Source organism: Clarias gariepinus, chromosome 9, assembly GCF_024256425.1.
Source record: "Clarias gariepinus isolate MV-2021 ecotype Netherlands chromosome 9, CGAR_prim_01v2, whole genome shotgun sequence".
Classification (NCBI taxonomy): domain Eukaryota; kingdom Metazoa; phylum Chordata; class Actinopteri; order Siluriformes; family Clariidae; genus Clarias; species Clarias gariepinus.
In genome coordinates this window covers 26,001,063-26,018,826 of record NC_071108.1, presented here as the reverse complement: position 1 = coordinate 26,018,826, position 17,764 = coordinate 26,001,063, and the positions used below count along the sequence as shown (strand labels likewise).

The following is a 17,764-nucleotide window of genomic DNA, read 5'->3' as shown; positions in this document are numbered from 1 at the left end:
GAGTGAGTGAGTGAACTAAATATTGTGTGGAATTTATCATCTTTCTCTTTACAAGACTTCTCTTGTTTTCTTGAACCAGAGCTCTGCTGTGGAAGATTGGGTTAAAGGGACCACGGTTGGCCTTTTGAAGCCAGTGAAGGAGTGTGAGCAGGCTGGTGAAGATGCTGTGGTATTAGAGGGAGCTTTAATCCTAGAGGGTCTTGGTGACTATGCAGCTGCTTTAGGAGTGATGTTTGATCAGGTCTGTGCTCTAAACTTTATATTCCGACAGGACTGAAAGGGCAAAGCCATCCCAACAATTTTTATTGTCTTCTCTTAAATTCATATGTTGAGTAACAAACTCTTGTTGCCATAGACTCTTATTTTTGTATCTGACACACTGGATAAAAAAAAACTGTTCCATCTTTGTTTTAAAAAATGTTTATGATATTGTAATATAAAAGAATCAGTAAGAGACTGATAAGCATCTGGTACACTGTAGCACTGTATTTTTGGCCCAACTTCTTACAATGGTATGTGTTAAGCCAACAGATAACATTGTGTACTTTGGCGACACAGACTGAATAAACTAAAAAAATTAAGTTGTGCCAGCAATTTCCCCCTTTTATAAAACAGAGCTTGACTGACGCTATCAAACCGCACTAAAGAGGTGAAGGTGGCCATTTTGTGAAACTGTTTTTCTGGGTAAGTTTATATATATATATAGTACACTTACCTAAAGGATTATTAGGAACACAATACTAATTCGGTGTTTGAACCCCTTTCGCCTTCAGAACTGCCTTAATTCTACGTGGCATTATTCAACAAGGTGCTAAAAGCATTCTTTAGAAATGTTGGCCCATATTGATAGGATAGCATCTTGCAGTTGATGGAGATTTGTGGGATGCACATCCAGGGCACGAAGACGGGAGCTTCGTGCCCAGGATGTGTATCCCACAAATCTCCACATCCCAAAGATGCTCTATTGGGATGAGATCTGGTGACTGTGGGGGCGATTTTAATACAGTGAACTCATTGTCATGTTCAAGAAACCAATTTAAAATGATTCGAGCTTTATGACATAGTGCATTATCCTGCTGGAAGTAGCCATCAGAGGATGGGTACATGGTGGTCATAAAGGGATGGACATGGTCAGAAACAATGCTCAGGTAGCCCGTGGCATAAGCAGGGAAACCTTCTGTGCGATGCAAGATTTTACCCATGACATTTTAGTGTATTACTGATAGTAGCCTTTTAAACGATGGTCCCAGCTCTCTTCACGGCATTGACCAGCTCCTCCCGTGTAGTTCTTAGCATTATTGATACCCCATGTAACTACTTAGACTTTGGCTGATTTTGAGGTGTCTTTATGACAGCTAACGACCTCAAACAGGTGCTACTAATTTAGAATCATGAGCAGAGTGTAGCTGGACTATTTAAAAGCAAAATAACTGGTCTTTGAGGGTCAGAAATCTGGCTGATAAGCAAGTGATCAAATACTTATTTGACATAGGATAATTCACAAATAAATTGTTAAAAAAATCATAAAATGTGTATATATATATACAGTGAGGTCAATAAGTATTTGATCACCCTGTGATTTTGCAAGTCCTCTTACTTAGAAATCATAGAGGGATCTACAATTTTCAGCATAGGTGCATTTCCACTGTGAGAGACAGAATCTAAAAAGATAAATTCAGAAATCACATTTTTGGTGTGCAGATTATATATATATATATATATATATATATATATATATATATATATATTTATTAATTAATTAATTTATTTTTAAATAAAACATATTGCAGTTAAATTACAGGTATTTTAGACAATAACTGTTAATTATGTAAGGCTGTTGTGTTTCTGCTTATCATTATACTGAGGCACACACACATTACTGAGGTGAGCTTAGCTAATGTTAGGCTTCATGTTACTGCACTGTACAGAAGTTAGTGAAGGAGTGAGCGAATATCCGGTTAATTTAAAACATCACTCCAAACATGTAGTTACTCCTGAGAATGTAAAACCCTTGAACATATCAAACCCTTTTGAATACGAAACAATACGCAGCTTTAACCGATCATTAGAATTCCAGTGTTTTACACACTCTGGTGGTGGTAGCCTTATTTGTCTTTACAAAACTTCTCTTGCTTTTACAATACTTCTTGTCTTTGTCTTTACAAGACTTCTCTTGTTTTCTTTAACCAGAGCTCTACTGTTGGATTAAAAGGGCGATGCTTTGCCTTTTTAGAGCTAAAGGAGGAGCATGAACAAGTTGTTGAAGGTTCTGTGGTGTTGAAGGGGACTGTAGTCCTTGGGGGCCTGGGTGGCGATGCAACAGTTTTAAGAGGGATGTTTGGTCAGGTCTGTGAATTGAAAATTGAATTTCAATTTCAAGGACTGGACGTACACCAATGAAGCCATCTACATGATTATTATTGGACTTGGAGAGACATGCTCCCCTCAGATTCACATCTTGTGTAACAAACTTTGTTTTGTGTCTGACACTTTAGGAAAAAGTCAAATCTTTTAAAAAATGGTTATGATATTAAAATATAAAAGAATCAATAAGAGACTGATGAGCATCTGTTGTTATCCAGGTATTTTATTGACCTTTAAGCAAAAAAGAACCTGTATTCTCCTGTTTTTATAGATCACTGTTTTCACTAGTTATGGAAGAATAGAGTCTTTCTTTATAAGTAATGTTTGTGTGTTTTTGTTGTTGAGCTATGGTTAGGTGTTTTACACACTTGCTTTTTATAGAAAAACAATCACTTGAACCAACTACATAAATAGCCTTTAATGGGAGACAACTTATTGTTTTAAATCGATGAAAAGTTGGGCTAAGTAATGCCTAGAGAAATTTAACTGATTGAGCCCAATAATACTTGAGCTGACTTAAATATTTGAAATACAAGTTGAATCAACTAAAGATTTTAAACTGGGTACACATTGTGTCAACTAAACAGCGATGTAAAATATTCTGTTTGTACAGAAAATTTCTCTAAGTCTAAAACATTTTTACGTTGTGACACCTTATTGTTATTATTATTATTATTTATTTATTTATTAATTTATTTTTTACAGCGTGGGATCCAACACTTTCTATAACCTTTAAGAATAAAAGTTTAGATTCCCTACACAATCAGTATGGATTCTGCTAGCAAGAGAAGAAGTGAAAGGCTGTGTTCAAGCACACAAGAACACAGCAAGGCAAATTGCATCTGAACACACCACAAAAGTTCTTGAACAATATAATTTGGACTGATGATTATTATTATGTTTATTCTCATTTTGCAACCATGGTCTGACCTCCGGTCAAGAGTCACAAATTAGCGTAATCTGCATGCCTTTGGACTGTGGGAGAAAACTGGAGCACCCAGAGGAACCCACCAAGCACAGGAAAAAATGCAAACATTTTCATGCACATAGACCCCGAGTCAAACCTGGACCCAGGAGATGCAAGGTACAGAAAAAGTGCTTACAAAGTGACTGCTAAACAAGGCATCAGCTAACCTATTAATAGTGCTTTTTTAAATTAGCACTATAGTTTTCTTGCTGTCTAACCTGGATTTAGTTCTGAAGGCATTTAAACCATGGATGGCTGAGGACTTCCTCAAAGGTTGGTCGAGCATCAGGGTCCTTCTCCAGACACCACATTATCAGATTGTGGCAATCTGTGTGTACAGTGATAAGAAATGTTAAAATTGACATTCTGATAGAATTTTTTAAAAATATTATAAATCAATCAATACGTGTTGTAATGCAGGTTTTACAACATAAAGAGGTCTTCTACTTTTCTTACCTTCAGACAGGTCAGGATCGAAGTGCCTCTTATTATAGACATTCTTGTCCTCATTTTGAAATGGCAGCTGTCCACAGACTAAGTGAAAGAGAAGAACACCCAGGCTCCAGATGGTTGCAGGAGCACCATGATACTCCCCCTCATGTACCCACTCAGGTGGGGAGAAAGCCCAAGTGTCTGAGCAAGAAAGATAAAAAAGGAGAACCATCAGAACTTCAGAAAAATGGTTTTCCACCACCTTCTTTTTATCTCACATACCTTCTATGCGCTTACCTTCATATTCTGTGTAAGGGGTGTTCTTCAGCAAATCACCACAGCTGAAGTTAATAAGCTTGACTTTCTGTGTGTCAGTAGTGATGAGAAGATTCTCTGCCCTAATGTCACGGTGAAGGACACTACAGTCATAGCAATGGCGAGCAGCCTGGACCACCTGGCGCATGATATGCTTGGCCAGTGGTTCTGACAGTCGCTCTTTGTGACCTTTTAGGAATTGGCTGAGGTCTGTGCAGGGGCTGGGCTGCTCTAAGATTAAGATGATGGAGTCTGACATCTCGAACCATTCTATAAGTTCCACCACATTGTCACAGTGAAATGGCTTGGAGACCATAACCATCAGTGCAACCTCCAGAGGAAGGCGCTGTGTCTCTCCAGGCTGAAATGAAAACATACAAAATTATCATGGGTTTGGAGTGAACATGACCAGAGATTAACAAAGGCTTGGATTGGTACTGACTCTGATATCTATCATGGTTTTTAGGAAATAGAATCGGAATTTGAAACATAATTTAAGCAATAATGACTAAATGGACACCTCATCTTGTCTTCTCTATAGTATCTTAGAAGTAATTTACTTACAATGGTAATGAATTTGTCCTTCTGACTCTTTCCCACATATTTAATTGCAACCTGTGACAATATAGAAAAACATAATTTAGAAATTTGTAATGCTTTACAATCCATGCATGTTATTGATCAGTGTTAATTAATTGTTGATGTGCTGTCATATTACCTTTTTGCCGTCCGCATTCCGCACTCCTGCACACACAGTTGCGAAGCCTCTTTCTCCCAGCAGCTTTACTGGAGTATATAATGACTCAAACACCTCTGTTAAACAAACGGACAATCCTTCATTTGAGTTCATCTGAAATAATAATCTCCACAGTACCGCTTTTTGTCCTAATACATTACTGTACATTTCTTATTCCTACATTCCTAGTTTTAGAGCAAGTGATTTGCTTACATACCCCATGGGGTAACATGGCTGTCCTCAGGATGATGCAGTAGAGCAGGCATCTCACTATTAACTGGGTTCTGTAGCAAAAAAAAAAAAAAAATTTGTGTTACAAATGATGATTTAATAAAATAGTGGATAGCCTTAATATTTAATTGCTTGTTATGTAAACACTTGAATTCTAATTTCTATCTATACATATGCATCATTTTTATCTTATTGTTAGTCATAGTCTTTGTGGAAAGGATTTTATTTATTTTTTTACAGAAAGATTGTCTCAACACTTATGTCTAAGATGGATAAGGAAATATTATTTGTTTTACTGTATATTTACTCACTCATCGTCTATACCGCTTTATACTATATTCAGGGTCGCGGGGGGCCTGGACTCTATCCTAGAAGGCTTAGGGCACAACATGGGGTACATCCTGGACAGGAAGCCAATCCATCGCAGGGCACACACACATGCACTCACACACTAAGGGCAATTTGGGAACGCCAATTTGCCTAATCTGCAGGTCTTTGGGAGGAAACCGGAGTACCCGGAGGAAACCCACCAAGGAAGCGGAGAACATCCGGATAAACTCCTTGCACAGAGACGGGAATCGAGTCTGGCCAGGAATTGAGCCCGGACTCTGGGGGTGCAGGGCAACAGTGCTAACCCCTACACCACCATGCCCCCTACAGTATTTTTAGTCTACTGTATGTGATTATGTTTATGTCTGCTAATTTACTGTACAGTAATTAGACATGCACAGCCATCTTTCTTACAGAACTCAGTTCTGTAGATAATCTGTACATTCCATGTAACCCAGTTCTAATGTCACGTTTTAGCTCATAATCTTTATCAATCTGTCTTACCTTGACAGTCTGGGGGTTCTGAGGTTCCGTAAACCATGCATGGCTGAGGATTTCATCAAACGTCGGCCGTACGTGAGGATATCTTGACAGACACCATAAAATCAGATTGATGCAATCTGCGTGTAATAATAAGAGTGAGTGTTTACAGTAAGTCATACTGTTATTTGGGTTTTGCAGCAATTTTAAATGTGATGCATTTGGATGTTCTCACCTCCAGACACACCAGGAGCAAAGTTTATTTTCCTGTTAACAATGTCCTCCTCGTGATGAAACGGCACATCTCCACACACCAAGTCGTAGAGCAGAATACCCAGGCCCCAGATTGTAGCAGGAAGACCATGGTACTCCCCCTCACATAACCACTCGGGTGGGCAGAAAACTCTAGTTCCTAAATAAAAAAGAGAGGAAGAGCACCATCAGCAACATCTGATTTTTCATTGCGTTTTTTAAAAGGCTCTCCCATAGCTTTTATGCACTTACCTGCATAAACAGTGTAGGGGGTGTCCTTCAGCAAATCGCCACAGCCAAAGTCTATGAGCTTGACTTGAAGAGTGTCCGTGTTGACTAGAAGATTCTCTGCTTTGATGTCACGGTGAAGGACACCACATTCACAGCAATGGCGAGCAGCCTGAACGACCTGGCGCATGATGTTCTGGGTAAGTGGTTCCGACAGTCGCCCTTTGTGACTATGCACAAAATGCCGCAGGTCCACGCAGGGGCTGGGTCGCTCCAAAATCAAAATAAAGCAATCAGGCATTTCAAACCATTCGATCAGTTCCAGCACATTGTCACAATGGAATGGCTTGGAGACCATTTCCATCAGTGCAACCTCCATAGGGAGGCGCTGTGTTTCCCCAGGCTGAAATAAAAACATGCAGAATTAGCATATATTTGGAGTGAATACATCTGGACTGTGTTAAGCAGAAATGTTACAGGGGAAGGACGGAAATCTGAGAAGGGAAGGAAATCTGAGTGTTAAATATAAACAATTCACGTTTATGTTAGCAGGAAAAAAGTAAATTCAAATAAAATTTTGGGCTGCGGCTTTTCTGCAGTATCTCGGAAGTGAGTTACGTTTAGTTACCATGGTGATGAAGATGTCATGCTCACCCTTGACCACATATTTAATGGCAACCTGTTTACATATACAAAGCGTGATTACATTTTTACTACACATAATTAAAGAACATTAAAGAACGGTATAATAAATTATGTTGATCAGTGTAAATAATGAACATCTGTAATCCTTTGACCTGTTTTCCGTCTGCTTTACGAACTCCCGCACAGATGCTCCCAAATCCTCCTTCTCCTAGCAGCTCTCCCAGAGTGTAGAGTGACTCAAAGACTGTTAAACAAAGTGACAAAGGATCCAGAAACGCAAAATTTGACCTCTTTCGCAGTATTTACTTTTTCTTGCATTTACAGCTTACATGCACTGCATATTTAATGTTTCGATACTTTTTAAAAATGAATCAGAAAACATCTTAGCAGCTACAGTACCTAAGCTCTGATTTCTGTCTCCTAACAAAAAACCTAATGTATTTTTTCCTGTGGGGGTAAATGTTTAATACAGCTTTCTGTTTAAATGGTCAGTTCTTACATACCCCATGATGTAACGTGGCTTTCCAGATGCGGAGGATGGTGAGCAACACCAGATTCTACATCCTTAAACACGTTGTCTGTGTGCAGCCGACGAAGATCTGCGAGCCACTCTGGCTCTTTTCCCTTTCCTTGGTGTAATCTCTCACACAGCTACAAGACAGACAGCTAAAGTAAATTTCTGATTGAGACAACACTTTGTGAGGCGGCACGGTGGCTTAGTGGTTAGCACTGTCGCCTTGTACCTCCCTGGCCGGGTTTGATTCCCAGCCAGGTTAGACTCCCGCCTTGGTGTGCATGCAGTTTGCATGTTCCCCCCTTGCATCCTCCGGGTACTCCGGTTTCCTCCCATAATCCAAAGACATGCAAATTAGGCTAATTGGCGTTCCCAAATTGCTCGTAGTATGTGTATGTGTGTTCTGTGATAGATTGGCACATTGTCCAGGGTGCACCCCGCCTCAAGCCCTAAGTGTTCTGGGATAGGCTCCAAGCCCCATATGACCCTGTATACGGGATGAAGTGGTATAAATGATGAGTGAGTGAGTGACAACACTTAAATATATAAAACCTTAAAATGATTTTATGGTTTTACTTACCTTTATGGTCATTTCCAATGTGCTCTTGGTGATTTCTCGAGGGAATGTGGTGATTGCTCTGGCGATGGTCTTGCAGTACTCAAAGGCTTGACTGCGAAAGCCAAACTCGGCTAACTTGCTGGCGTGATAGTACTTGTAGATCTAAAAGGTGGTGTCATTAGTTCTTAGCACGATGTTTAATGCTTCAATTTAATAGATCAATATTAAAAACAAAAAGACAGAGAAGCTTACCTGAAAGTTTGGCTGGGCAAACCCAAAGATCTTGCAGTAAACATATTCATACATCTCAGTTCGCTCAATAGCCTCCCTCAAGGCTGGGTGGTTAACTGGAAATCTGGTACATGGAAAAAGATGTCTTAGTGGCAAGTTAAAGAAAAAAATTAAAGCACACAGACTGAGTGCCGAGTGGCGCAGTGGTAAAGTGCTCGCCCTATCATCTGGAGATCGCGGGTTGATTCCTGGGTGATCTAGAGAGAGCTGATTGGCTGAGCTCTCTCAGCAGGGAGGAATGAGAGGTACTTAGTGTTCCCATATTAATCACGGCTCTACAGCCAATCAGGGGCGTCTGTGATCTCACGCAGATAGTGCTGACCTCCGAGTATGTTACGCAGGCCCCAACTGCGCGTAAGCAAGAAGGTCAAAAAGATGCGGTCGGCAGGCATCAAGTGGTTCGTCTTAGGAACATTCTTCGGTCCTCCCGACTGTTTGGTGGTATAAGCCTTAATATGGGAGCTGCCTAGTGACGGGAGGAATTGGACATGACTAAAATTAGGGAGAAAATCGGGGAGGGGGGAAACACAGACACAAATACCTGCTACAGCCGATCAAAAGAAAGCTAAATCCTTGACATGATTCCAGCTTCCTCATTGCCACCACGTAACAGACATGGGCTGAGTATGTCAGTCCTTCACAGTCTGCATGAAAAAGACCAAACATATATGTAAAGGTCCAGGGTTCATGATATATTATATACATATATTCTATACATATTATTTTTGTTACTGATACATACCGAGCATCTGTCCCATTTCAACTACAGCCTTTAAGAGCTCGTCTACTGGAAGAGCAGAGCATAAAAGTCGAGCTAGCAAAAGACACCAGCTATCCTGGGCCTTAATAGCCCTGAGCTGCAGCAGAAATGTTAATTAGCAAAGAAAATTTAATATATATACAATATATATATATATATATATATATATATATATATATATATATATATATATATATATAAAATACAGAAAATAGTGATGATATGATGTGTTAAAAAAATCCTGAGACCTTCTTTCTCAGAAGTCTGTAGTTTCTAAAGAGGAGTGTGCCAACATCAGCCAGCAGTACCTTCTGTAAAAGAAACAGCTTTAACTCATAACTTACAGAATATGTATTCATTTAGTACACTTACAAATTAAACTGATGTTGCTTTGTTGCAGGTAAAAAATGTCACTTACTCCATTCTTACAGCAGAGCAGCTCCATAATCTTCCAGAAGTAATAGGTCTCCTTTTGGTCAGGTTTATCCGCATGCTGTAGACACTCCTGAATTTTGATCTGGATAAAATGGATCAGTTCCTCTAGCTGCATTTTATTGCTACAACAGACAGATATGGATTACCGCAATGGTACCTCGACCACTAGAGGTGTTTTAAAATGTTTTTCTCATCATGTTTAAAATCCTGGCAACACAGCATAGGTCAATGACAAAGATAATGTAAAATGAAAAAATATATAATATGTAAAATTAAAATTGTGTTTGTGTGCTTATTTGGAGGTTACGGGGAGGCCTCAGACTTCAAACTGTGTATTTGGGTTTTAGGATGTGTCAAGTAGAATAAAAGTTATCATTACTTATATAATGTAAATTTTACTACGACCAGAATGTGGGAAGGAAGCCGCACAAATGTAGAACTCTTGAAAAGAGTATATATATATTTTGGTTATAGAAACAACCAAAAACAACAATCAAACATGTAGTCATGTGTATCTGTACTATTTTTTTGCCTATGTGACACATTTTTACATTTTTTGTTAAGACACGTTTGAAAAATAAATTTCGGTTTATCATATTGCTTAATTAGACTGAAAAAAGGATATGTCACTCTATACTGCACAATCCTGAGCCACATATATATTTATATAAAAAAAATGTATAAACAATTAATATTTAAAATGCACTGAGCTTTAAGGGTTTTAATGTTTACTTACCTTAGCAGAGGGCCGGGAAAAGTGTTGTCCTGCCTGTAAGACGGGCAGTTGTCTTCACCGAGGAAGATGCCGTCATCATCTGTAGCCGAAAGCCCAGTTGGTAAGGGTAGTACAGATCATGGACCTGAATCATTCAAATTAATCATGTGTGTCCTACCTGGACTGCAAAGATGAGCACAAGGTTCTCCCTCAGGATGGGACAGGGGTGTTAACAGCAAGTTGTTTATCATGTTCTTGTCCACTGTTCTTTTTATTTTCCCCCAAAATATGGAACAATTGAAATAATGTCAATTTGCATGATGTTAAAGTTATGCTTAAATAGTTTTGTTTTTCTTTAGACAAATTTCTGGTTGCCGAGTGATATTCAGAGTGGATTTTACTTATATAAAACAGTCATAGCTATAGTCATAGGGCTGTTAAAAATTATTTGCCCCTTTCTGAATTTTGTTTTATCTTCTTGCATATTTGTAACTTTTAAATGATTCAGATCATCAAACAAATTTTGATATTACACAAAGATGACCCATGTAAATACAAAAAGCAGTTTGTAAATGATGATTTCATTTATTAAGGAAAGAAGCTCTCCAAACTTACCTAACCCTATGTGAAAACATTATTGCCCCTAAACCTAATACCTGGTTGAGCCACCCTTGGCGGCAATAACTGTTTACCATAACTGGCATTGAATTTTCACATCGATGTAGAGGAATTTTGTCCTATTCTTTCATGAAGAATTGTTTTAATTTAGCCACATTAAGGGTTTTTAAGCATGAACAGTCTCTTTAGGGTGTTATTATTTTTTTGCCATTTAGGGACAGACTGGAATGCTGGTGTGTTTTGGATGACTATCCTGCTGCATAATTCATGTACACTTAGAGCTTAATGTTAAAAACTAATGGCTGGACATTCTTCCTTAGGATTTTCTGGTAGAGTGCAGAATTCATGGTTTTATCAATTATGGCAAGTCGCAGGTCGGTTCCATTAATTTTGCCATGGTCTAAAGCTGCAAAGTAGTCTTAGACCATTACACTACCAATACCATGTTTGAAAATAGAATTTTGTGTTTGGTGGAGAAAGAATGCTGAGTTGCATCCAAAGAACATACCTACTGTAAAGCATGGGGGTGGAAACATCATGCTTTCAGGCTAATTTTTGGCAAAGGGACCAGGACGACTGATCTAGGTAAAGAAAAGAATGAATGAGGCCATGTACTATGAGATTTTGGGTAAGAACCTCCTTCCATCAGCTAGGACATTAAAGATGAAATGTGGCTGGGTCTTTCAGCATGACAATGATCCAAAACACACCGTCCGGGCAACGAAAAAGAAATTGTAAGAAGCATTTCTAGGTCCTGGAGTGGCCTAGCCAGTCTCCAGATCTCAACCCCATAGAAAATCTTTGGAGTTAAAAGTCTGTGTTGCCCAGCGACAGCCCCAAAACATCAACAGGAATGGGCCAAAAAACTATAAACAGTGTGTAAAACCTTGTAGAAACTTACAGAAAACCTTTGACCTCTGTCATTGCCAATAAAGGGTATATAACACAGTATTGAGATAAAATTTTGTTATTGACCAAATACTTATTTTCCACTATAATTTGCAAATAAATTCTTCAAAAATCCTAAAGTAAATAATTTTTTTTTCTTATTTTGTCTATTATAGTTAAGGTATACGTATGAGAAAAATTACAGGACTTTCTCATCTTTTTAAGTGGGAGAACTTGCACTATTGTTGGTTGAATAAATATTTTTTTGCCCCACTGTAGTGTACTAGCATAAGTACCTACACTATTGTTGACAGAAAAAGAGTTTGTAGAAGTAGTTGTAAAAAAGCTGATCAGCTTTAATGTAATCAGTGATATTATTTCTTCAGGTTAAAACCCATGTACATGTCTGTCTGTATGGCAGAATTAAAACTATGCAGGTCTCGCAAGGGACATAACACTCTGCCTGAATTATTAATACAAAGAAATTACATTTTGTAAGGTTGAGTATCTTATGCCTTGTTTTTATGTAAGTTGTATTTATTTTGTCATCAGACAAATATACTTCCTGTTCGGTAATCAAAGAGTGAATCACAGATGAGAAATTGAAAAAGTAGTTTTTGTCTACTCTCGATAAAACTTACTCTTGCTGTTACTTTAGAGGTGAAAATATTAATTAATTACAAGAAAGAATATTCAGTTTTCACAAATTTCAAAAATTCACAAATATTACATATTTGTGCAGGTGTTTGTTTACATTGAGCAAGTAGCTTATTTGTAGCTTATTTCAAAGTAGCTTATTGAATCTGGCAAATAACTGTTTATAACATTACTTTTACTTACCATTTTACTTACCATTTTACTTATGGCACTGGTTAAACTTCAGGCAGATATGTAAGTACTGCAAAAGTTTCAATAAATCCTGTCGACCAGTCGATTCAAGACACATCCACTAATTGACTTTTTTTGGACACAGTATGCTACCCAAAATGGCAGTTTATATTTTGGCACAAAATATGTTGTAACTTCTTGTAACTTCTACTCAACATTTCAATTTTATTCATAGTGCAGATTTAACTTCTGGAAAATACCAAGGGATTGGCCAAGTTTCACTAAATTCTGTCCAGACAATTTTGTGTGATGCTTACCAACATACAGATAAAAACTTCTGAGACTGGTTTCGCATCCTTCAATTTTTAAAACGTAAAGATATCATTAAAAAGGCGTGTTCTGACCAATGTACAGACAAAAACTTTATTTCATTTATAAAGATACCTTAAAGCAGACTTTCTCTCCCGTTCTCAGCAGCATAAAGTCCAGTCTCAGAGCTGATCAGTAAGCGTTTGGGCTGCGTCTTTTACAGCGACTAAGACGACTTTTATGACATCATCGCACACCGACTGTTACCTCATGGTCTACATCATCAATATACACATACAAACCAATTTCCGCATCAAATAAACTAATATATATTAAGCTTATATTTCTCATGTTTTTTAAAAGTCTGTCAGTAACTGAAATTAGTTTTGTACAGACCTTTGTATTTTATCTAAAGCTCACTTGATCTGAAGCTGCAATAATCAACTTAAATTAGCCATGACCTGAAGCACAAACTCACTCACTCATCGTCCCTACTGTGTACAGGGTTGTGGGTGGCCTGAAGACTATCTCAGGGGTCAGGGTACGAGGCAGGGTATACCCTGGATGGGGTACAGGGCATACACACACACACACACACACACACACACACAGTCACAGACTACGGGCAGTTTGGGAACGCCAGTTAGCTTAATCTGCATGTCTTTGGACTGTGGGAGGAAACTGGAGTACCCGAAGGAAACCCACTAAGCATGGGGAGATCATGCAAACCCGAACCCAGGCCCTGGAAGTGCAAGGCAACAGTGCTAATAGTGCACTATTGGTCTATAGTGTTACATAGGGACTTGTTGAAAATGATTTTATTTCAAGAGATTAGTTTCGTATCCACACAACCGCTTTCTGTCTCACTGCTACCACCTAGCGGTAACAGCGTATATAGCGCTTCAAAACATACCCACATTCCTTCCTTCCTTAGACAGAAGTATAGTAACAAATTTCCACCTTTATAATTTTTTTTTATTTGTCTATTCAAAACCAATATTTAATTCTTAGCGGTTATATCATTATTTATCCAAAAACTGAGGGAAAACGCAAATCTCGCGGGTTTACAAAATAAAGCATCGCGATATCTTGTCGCTCCGGTTAAGCGATTTCTGATTGGTTGCCAGATTTTGGTTTTTAAAATGGCGCTTTAGGAGAGGAAGCGGGATGAAGAAACAAGAGAAAGAGGAGGACATTGGTGACAGTTCTCGTTCGTTTACCTTGTCTAGTGTTAATATTACAGATGGGAAAATTTCCAAACCTATCCTTAAAGCGCCAGGTGAGGCAAAGACAGTAAATGAAGTAAAGAGCCGGATAACATGATGCACATAAGGAGTCGCTGTTTGACTTTGTGACTTGACTCCTAACTCTTATATGCTGTAAGTGTGCTGTTTATAGTATAATCATTTTCCCTCCTGCATTTATGGCCAAGAGAGTTTGGAATTCGTCGACCATCATCTCATTTGAGCTTTTGTTGTTCACACTGATCTTTAAATCTTAAACAAATTATGTATATATGACAATATTATTGTATAATCTTCCTCGCTTTACCTTTTGTTAAGGAACATTATGGTAATTCTGCACCTTTTTGGGGCATTCTCTGTTATTGGTTTGTTTTTTTGACATGACTTGCCCCCACACTCGCCTGATCTCAATCCACTAGAACACCTCTGGTACATTATGTTTTGGCCTTTCAGACACCATCAGATTGCAGCTCAGACTGTTCAGGAGCTCAGTGATGCCCTGGTCCAGATTTGGGAGAAGATAAGTTAAGCTAAGCCTTTAATTTCACATGTACATAACGGCACAGTGATATCCTTTCTTCACACATCCCAGCGAAATTGGGGTCAGAGCACAGGCTCAGCCATGATACCTCCGGAGCAGAGAGGATTAAGGGTCTTATTCAGCATTGGCAATCTGGTGGAGCTGGGGCTTGAACCACCGACCTTCTGATCAGTAAATCAGAGCCTTAACTCTCTAAACCTCCACTGCCCCAGGACACTATCCAATGTCCCATTAGGAGCATGCCCTGGCATTTTCAGGCATGCATACAAGCAAATGAGGAACATACGAACTACTTTATACTCTTATGAGTTGCTGCAATGAATCTTCCCGCATCATTTTTGTGTTGTCTTTGAATCCAGCCCTCTGTAGGTGGATAACTTTCATCTCCATCGAATGATGTGGCATCCTTTCGGTCCGAACACACTACCCAGTCTATATTTAGTGATATGATTTATTTTTTCCATTGAGCTCTGATGTGATTTCAAAGTGTTACATTAATTTTTTGAGCAGTGTATAAAACATTGCGATACACAATGAATAGAGCAGGGTTAAACATAAATACAGTCCTGAGTTAAATCTTGATCTTATCTGCAACAAAACAAACTATTCACATCTTGATTGTGTTTCAGGTCTGAGTCTGTTGACGTTGGATTGATTAATAACACCATGGAGAGTTCAGCATCATTTGAGGAGCTGGTGAAGGTGAAAGTATGAAGAATCCAGTAAGAGAGAGTGAAAGATGGGAAGAATAAATAACTGATGCTTTTTGTGAAAATGCAACACTTTAGGCAATTTGTCAATTTTTGTTGAGTGACAAAGGGAATATCCACGGTGGTTCTGAAATATTAATGCTAGAGTAAGGTTGAGTGTTTTATTTTAATGGTTAAATATTGTGTAAAACATTGATCCTGAGCTGCTGTGACTTTTCATGACAATCCTGCAATAGTAATTCTCAAATAATTGCGTGAAATGTCAGTGGGAAATTTGTATGCATACTGTGCAAAAGTATTGATCCATCTTCATATTTTGTTTTCAAATAGCCAGACTCTAAGGTATCACTTAGCTATTGTGATATAGTATCGAGAGGCCTCTGGTGATTTCGATCCCTAACAGGAAGTATTAAGCATGCTAATTAGTGCGTGTTTTGTGAGAATTGAGATTCCTTCCCTGGTAAATACAGTACATACAGTGCAGAAGAAAGTATTCTTAAAAAAAATCAACCATTTCATCTGCAGAATAAAAACTACCTTGATTTTTTTCCTTCCTTCCTTGTTTCCTCCATTTTCTCTTTCGTTCCATCCTGCTTTTGCACACTCAAGCACTCACATTTGTTTTCAGTTTCTTTATCAACAGCCCACAACAGCATACATTTTTCACAATGGAGAGCTCACAGAGGAGCAGCAACAACAGGTACTGGCTGGTCAAATGATTCAGATATCTAGATTGTGTCTACCCTACCCCATTTGCACATTTTGTTGGTCTTATCATCTCTGTCTGGCTCTAAATGTCCGTGTAGTTCCGTGTCCGTGAGAAGCCCGTCACTGTCTCCTAGACAGCACAATTCCTTAAGGCCAAAAACTGAGTTATCTCACTCTAATGCCTGTTCTAGTTAATGTGGACCATGCTCAGTTGTACAACACAATTGCCAGCTCACTGGGAGACATGGACCATCCTTTTGTACTGTATACAGCTTTCACATAACATACTGGCTTTATCCATATGGCCATACAGTAGGACAAGTACAGCACCTCTGTGTCCATTTACATTATTACCAAAGACGAGTACACGATGATACACGCTCAGAATATAGGAAATCAACCAGAACTGTTATGTATTATGTTTCCATCCCATCTTGGGGTAGAGCCTGTGGACAGAAGGAAGAAATGAATGTGACCAACACCATCTTCCCTATGCACTTGTTTAATAACAAAATTCACATTCCAAGCACAGTCACTGGGGCATCTAAGTGTGTTCAAGTGGCACACAGGTGACCAAATGATGGAAATAAATGAATGAATGAATTAATCATATATGATGGATTTTTTAAAAATTCAGATTAAATGGAAAAGTCGATTTGTATTCTTTGTGTTGCGGTCTTGTGATTAGCTGTACATTTGTTTGATAAGAGCACCAGGGCCAGTGGAGACTCTGGGCAGAGAAGAAAAACAGATGGAGAAAGAGCAGAGAAACAGACTGGATTCTATTGGCAGTTTGTATTTTATTTTTTTTCTATGCAACATTTCACACAGTCAAATAAATGTCATGATGATAAACACATCTGCTGAAAGTTATTTTATTAAAAGATTGCTCTGTACTGTTTATACTGACCAGTGTGATAATGCTGTGTATTTGTACTTTGACCAAAATATATGTTGCTTCATGGTCCCAGAGAAACAACATTTTGTTCCGCGGCGCACATATCTTTTATAGGTTAAAGAGTTACAAATTTTAATTATTATTATTTTTTTAAACAGAATTGAATTTGGATTATGTGTGCTTGTAGGATGGAAACTGCTACCATTTTAGAAGGGCGTTCTGAGTTTAGGCTTATCTCTGATGACACAGGAGGCTAAAGGCTTACAGGGTGAAACCTTAGAAGCTGGCATGCTCTATTACATTTTCTTATGTATACAAAAGGTTAAAAAAAAAGTAAAAAGTTGCTCACTTTAGCCATTTTGAAGTGATGATTTTATATGTGCCCCAAAAATGGCCATTGTTAAACGGTATACTGTCTTGCTTTTCGCCAAGTTATCTGCATAACAATTATTTGTTATTTATGTTTAGTAAGAATCATGTCTATGACCATGCACTTAATATACATAAATAATTGTTTAATAAATAGAACTGTCAACCCAGTTTCTTTCATGCAGCTTGTTTCTGTTTAAACAGATCTGAGGGCTACAATCCACGTAATTTGCAGAACAATTTATAACCTTTGATCATCAATGTCTTGTTCCAGCTTGTTCCAGTTAATTTCCTTAACTGCACCAAATTTTGCAGTTTTGGACCTTGTAACATACTGTAGCATTTTAGATTGCCATGTGGATTGAGTTGAATGTCAGACCTCATGTAAACCCATGAC

The 17,764-nt window shown here is 38.3% G+C and overlaps 1 protein-coding gene across 1 annotated transcript; it reads right to left on the bottom strand.

The window, feature by feature from the left end:
* Positions 1-3,231: 3,231 nt before the first annotated feature.
* On the bottom strand, positions 3,232-10,517 carry LOC128530114 (ribosomal protein S6 kinase alpha-1-like). Its single transcript, XM_053503839.1, has 20 exons — positions 10,433-10,517; positions 10,276-10,354; positions 9,523-9,661; positions 9,353-9,415; positions 9,087-9,201; positions 8,886-8,988; positions 8,306-8,408; positions 8,075-8,215; positions 7,484-7,631; positions 7,133-7,224; positions 6,964-7,014; positions 6,360-6,738; positions 6,091-6,267; positions 5,880-5,995; positions 5,032-5,098; positions 4,797-4,891; positions 4,643-4,693; positions 4,061-4,439; positions 3,788-3,964; positions 3,232-3,659 (listed from the first exon to the last, which is right to left on the bottom strand). The coding sequence occupies exons 1-20, from the start codon at positions 10,503-10,505 to the stop codon at positions 3,556-3,558; spliced, it is 2,652 nt and encodes an 883-aa protein (XP_053359814.1). The 5' UTR covers positions 10,506-10,517; the 3' UTR covers positions 3,232-3,555.
* Between the last annotated feature and the right edge of the window lie 7,247 nt (positions 10,518-17,764).

What these genes read in the sequence shown, in the direction of transcription:
- LOC128530114 (XM_053503839.1), bottom strand. Translation starts at nt 10,505, where the DNA reads ATGATAAACAACTTGCTGTTAACACCCCTGTCCCATCCTGAGGGAGAA. An exon ending in GTAAAGCAGACGGAAAACAG is followed by an intron (nt 7,015 to 7,132) that starts GTCAAAGGATTA and finishes ATATGTAAACAG; the next exon opens with GTTGCCATTAAATATGTGGT. An exon ending in AGGACAAATTCATTACCATT is followed by an intron (nt 4,440 to 4,642) that starts GTAAGTAAATTA and finishes TTTTCATTTCAG; the next exon opens with CCTGGAGAGACACAGCGCCT.